At 32.1% G+C, this 2,286-nt stretch overlaps 1 protein-coding gene across 1 annotated transcript in view; it reads right to left on the bottom strand.

Moving 5' to 3' along the window:
* Positions 1–6: 6 nt before the first annotated feature.
* Positions 7–2,286, bottom strand: part of LOC111089442 (transmembrane channel-like protein 7) — a 4,297-nt gene continuing 2,017 nt past the window's right edge. Inside the window, exons 2-3 of the mRNA XM_022401941.1 lie at positions 1,465–1,620; positions 7–959 (exon numbers count right to left, since the gene is read on the bottom strand). Coding sequence (XP_022257649.1) covers positions 794–959; positions 1,465–1,620 — 322 coding nt within the window. The 3' untranslated portion in view covers positions 7–793. The remainder of the gene's footprint in view (positions 960–1,464; positions 1,621–2,286) is intronic.

Below are 2,286 nucleotides of genomic sequence, written 5' to 3'. Positions count from 1 at the left end.
AATATTTAAAACGTGATTGTGAAGGAGAAACAAATAATAGAGTAACTGTAACCCTACTTTTGGCCCACCCTGTATATATATATATCTAAGTTCACAATTTTCTTATCTGAATCAAAACCAGAAAAAGGTTCAACGTTATACTCAAGTCTCAGGAACTTGTTAAAACATTTAAAGACTGACTGAATATCACAGTTTCTATCGTGACTATAACATACATCAGATGTGTAAACTATAATATCCATAGATACTTTCTACTTCAAACTGTCATTTTAAAAGTAGTAGCGTGTAGATTACAGTACTTTCTTCCGAATCTGTGAAGTCGATTACTGTTAGTACGTACGGAGTGAAGCAAAATAGTTCTTCTACTTGTATGTGAAGTCATATTGAAGTGGTTATTTTGAACACTGGAAATGGTTACAAACCTAACACCGAACAAATTTTATAAATGATAGTACATCCTGCCATCTAGTGTCATTAGATATTAAATAATCACACTTGGATTTTAACTACAAACTTTTCGAGCTCACTAGATAAAAATAACAACAGAATTGAAAAACAAAATAATATCATGAAAAATTTTAGTAATATTAACAAGTATGTGTACACATCAGATCTTTTTTTTTGTTTTGAACCTCGTGTAACGTAAGACAAAATATTGGCAAAACACTAAACTGGACCTTTAAACTTTAAAAAAATATTTTTAAACGTAATTTTGATTCTTGCAAAAGCACTATGTATTATGAAACAGTCCTCATAAAGTAGACTTCAATAACAAAAACAGATTTAGTCATTATTATGGGTGTTTTATGGTTGTTAATGATTCTTGTTTACTGGCAACGTCCGAGAGTCTGAACAGTAGGAATTGTTTGTCTCGTCCAGCATCGATAAGTTGATCTTTCAAAACCCTAGCCATGTGCTGGTAAGCTGATGACTGGGCCAAATAATAATACAAGGTCAAGCTGAAAAAGAAAAGGCAACTTAAAACTTAAAAAAATGTGCAGATGTGTGTTAGAATGAAAGTCAGATCACCATATTAATTGTAGTATACTTGAGAAAACATGGTTACCAACAACATAAACGTGCAACTGTAAAAACTGTTATCCTTTGGTCATTACAGAGTAGCTCGTTTCGTAAGATGTCTAGGTTATGGCTGATGGAGTAATTTCCATTCACTTTCATGAAACAAAGTCAATGACAACTAAAACCAAAATGATTCTGATATATTTTGTCGTTAGGTTTTTGTTTGGATGCTTCAAACATGTCTGATGACGTTCTAGTTACAAACAGTGATCCTCTGTAAACTAAGCGTTGTATGATAGCTAAAACTAGTGGAAACAACAGATGAGAAATATAAGCTAAAGATAAAAGTCCATATTAGAAGTATTAGTAGGTGGTAGTACCTAATAATTACGTTAAAACCTCACGCACATCAAGAAACTAAGAGCTGTCTAAAGAGAAACTTACCATAAAATCATAAAACAAGGTACAGCAAAACCAGCACTGGTCATAAAGTCAATAATTCTTTGTAAAGTTGTTGGCCACGAACGAACCATTTCTTTGACTGGTGACCACATCGTAGAGTAAATACGAAAAGGACCACAGCTATAGGATGGAGAAACCCTGTAAAAAATAGAAGTTACAATCATGTTACACATAAACTCAAACTTTGTATACTCTATTATAAGTGAGGTTATAACAATGAATAAAACATTAGAATAAATATCCACACAATAAAATCAGAAATCTTTATGTAATCTCAACCTAACATACTATTAATGCTTTTAACCAACACGTTGCATTCATAATAGTCAACCCTTTTTTACTTTAAGCCTAACTGTCTATTACAAACACACATATATTTCTACCATGTATGATTACTGTGATCACACTTTCGAGCATAAACAGTAACTAGAAACTTGCATAAAGAAATTTATCCTGGAAATTTTTGTAAAGTTTGGTTTCACTTTGTCAACAGAACGACAGTACAGCGAGGAAAAAAATTCTAACTTTAATGAACATCTAGGTTAACTCATAAAACTCTTAGTGGTTTAAATGTTTGAGTGACCATCTCACCCAGAAAGTAAATTATTAGAACTTCAGAGGGTGCTGTTACTTAATAAGGTATTAAATTAGAACTTCAGAGGGTGCTGTTACTTACTCAGGTATTAAATTATTAGTACTTCAGAGGGTACTGTTAATTACTCAGATAGTAAATTATTAGAACTTCAGAGTGCACTGTTAATTACTCAGATAGTAAATTATTAGAACTTCAGAGGGCACTGTTAC

The sequence above is a fragment of the Limulus polyphemus genome, unplaced genomic scaffold (assembly GCF_000517525.1).
Source record: "Limulus polyphemus unplaced genomic scaffold, Limulus_polyphemus-2.1.2 Scaffold6247, whole genome shotgun sequence".
NCBI lineage: Eukaryota > Metazoa > Arthropoda > Merostomata > Xiphosura > Limulidae > Limulus > Limulus polyphemus.
This window is presented reverse-complemented; position numbering and strand designations above follow the sequence as displayed.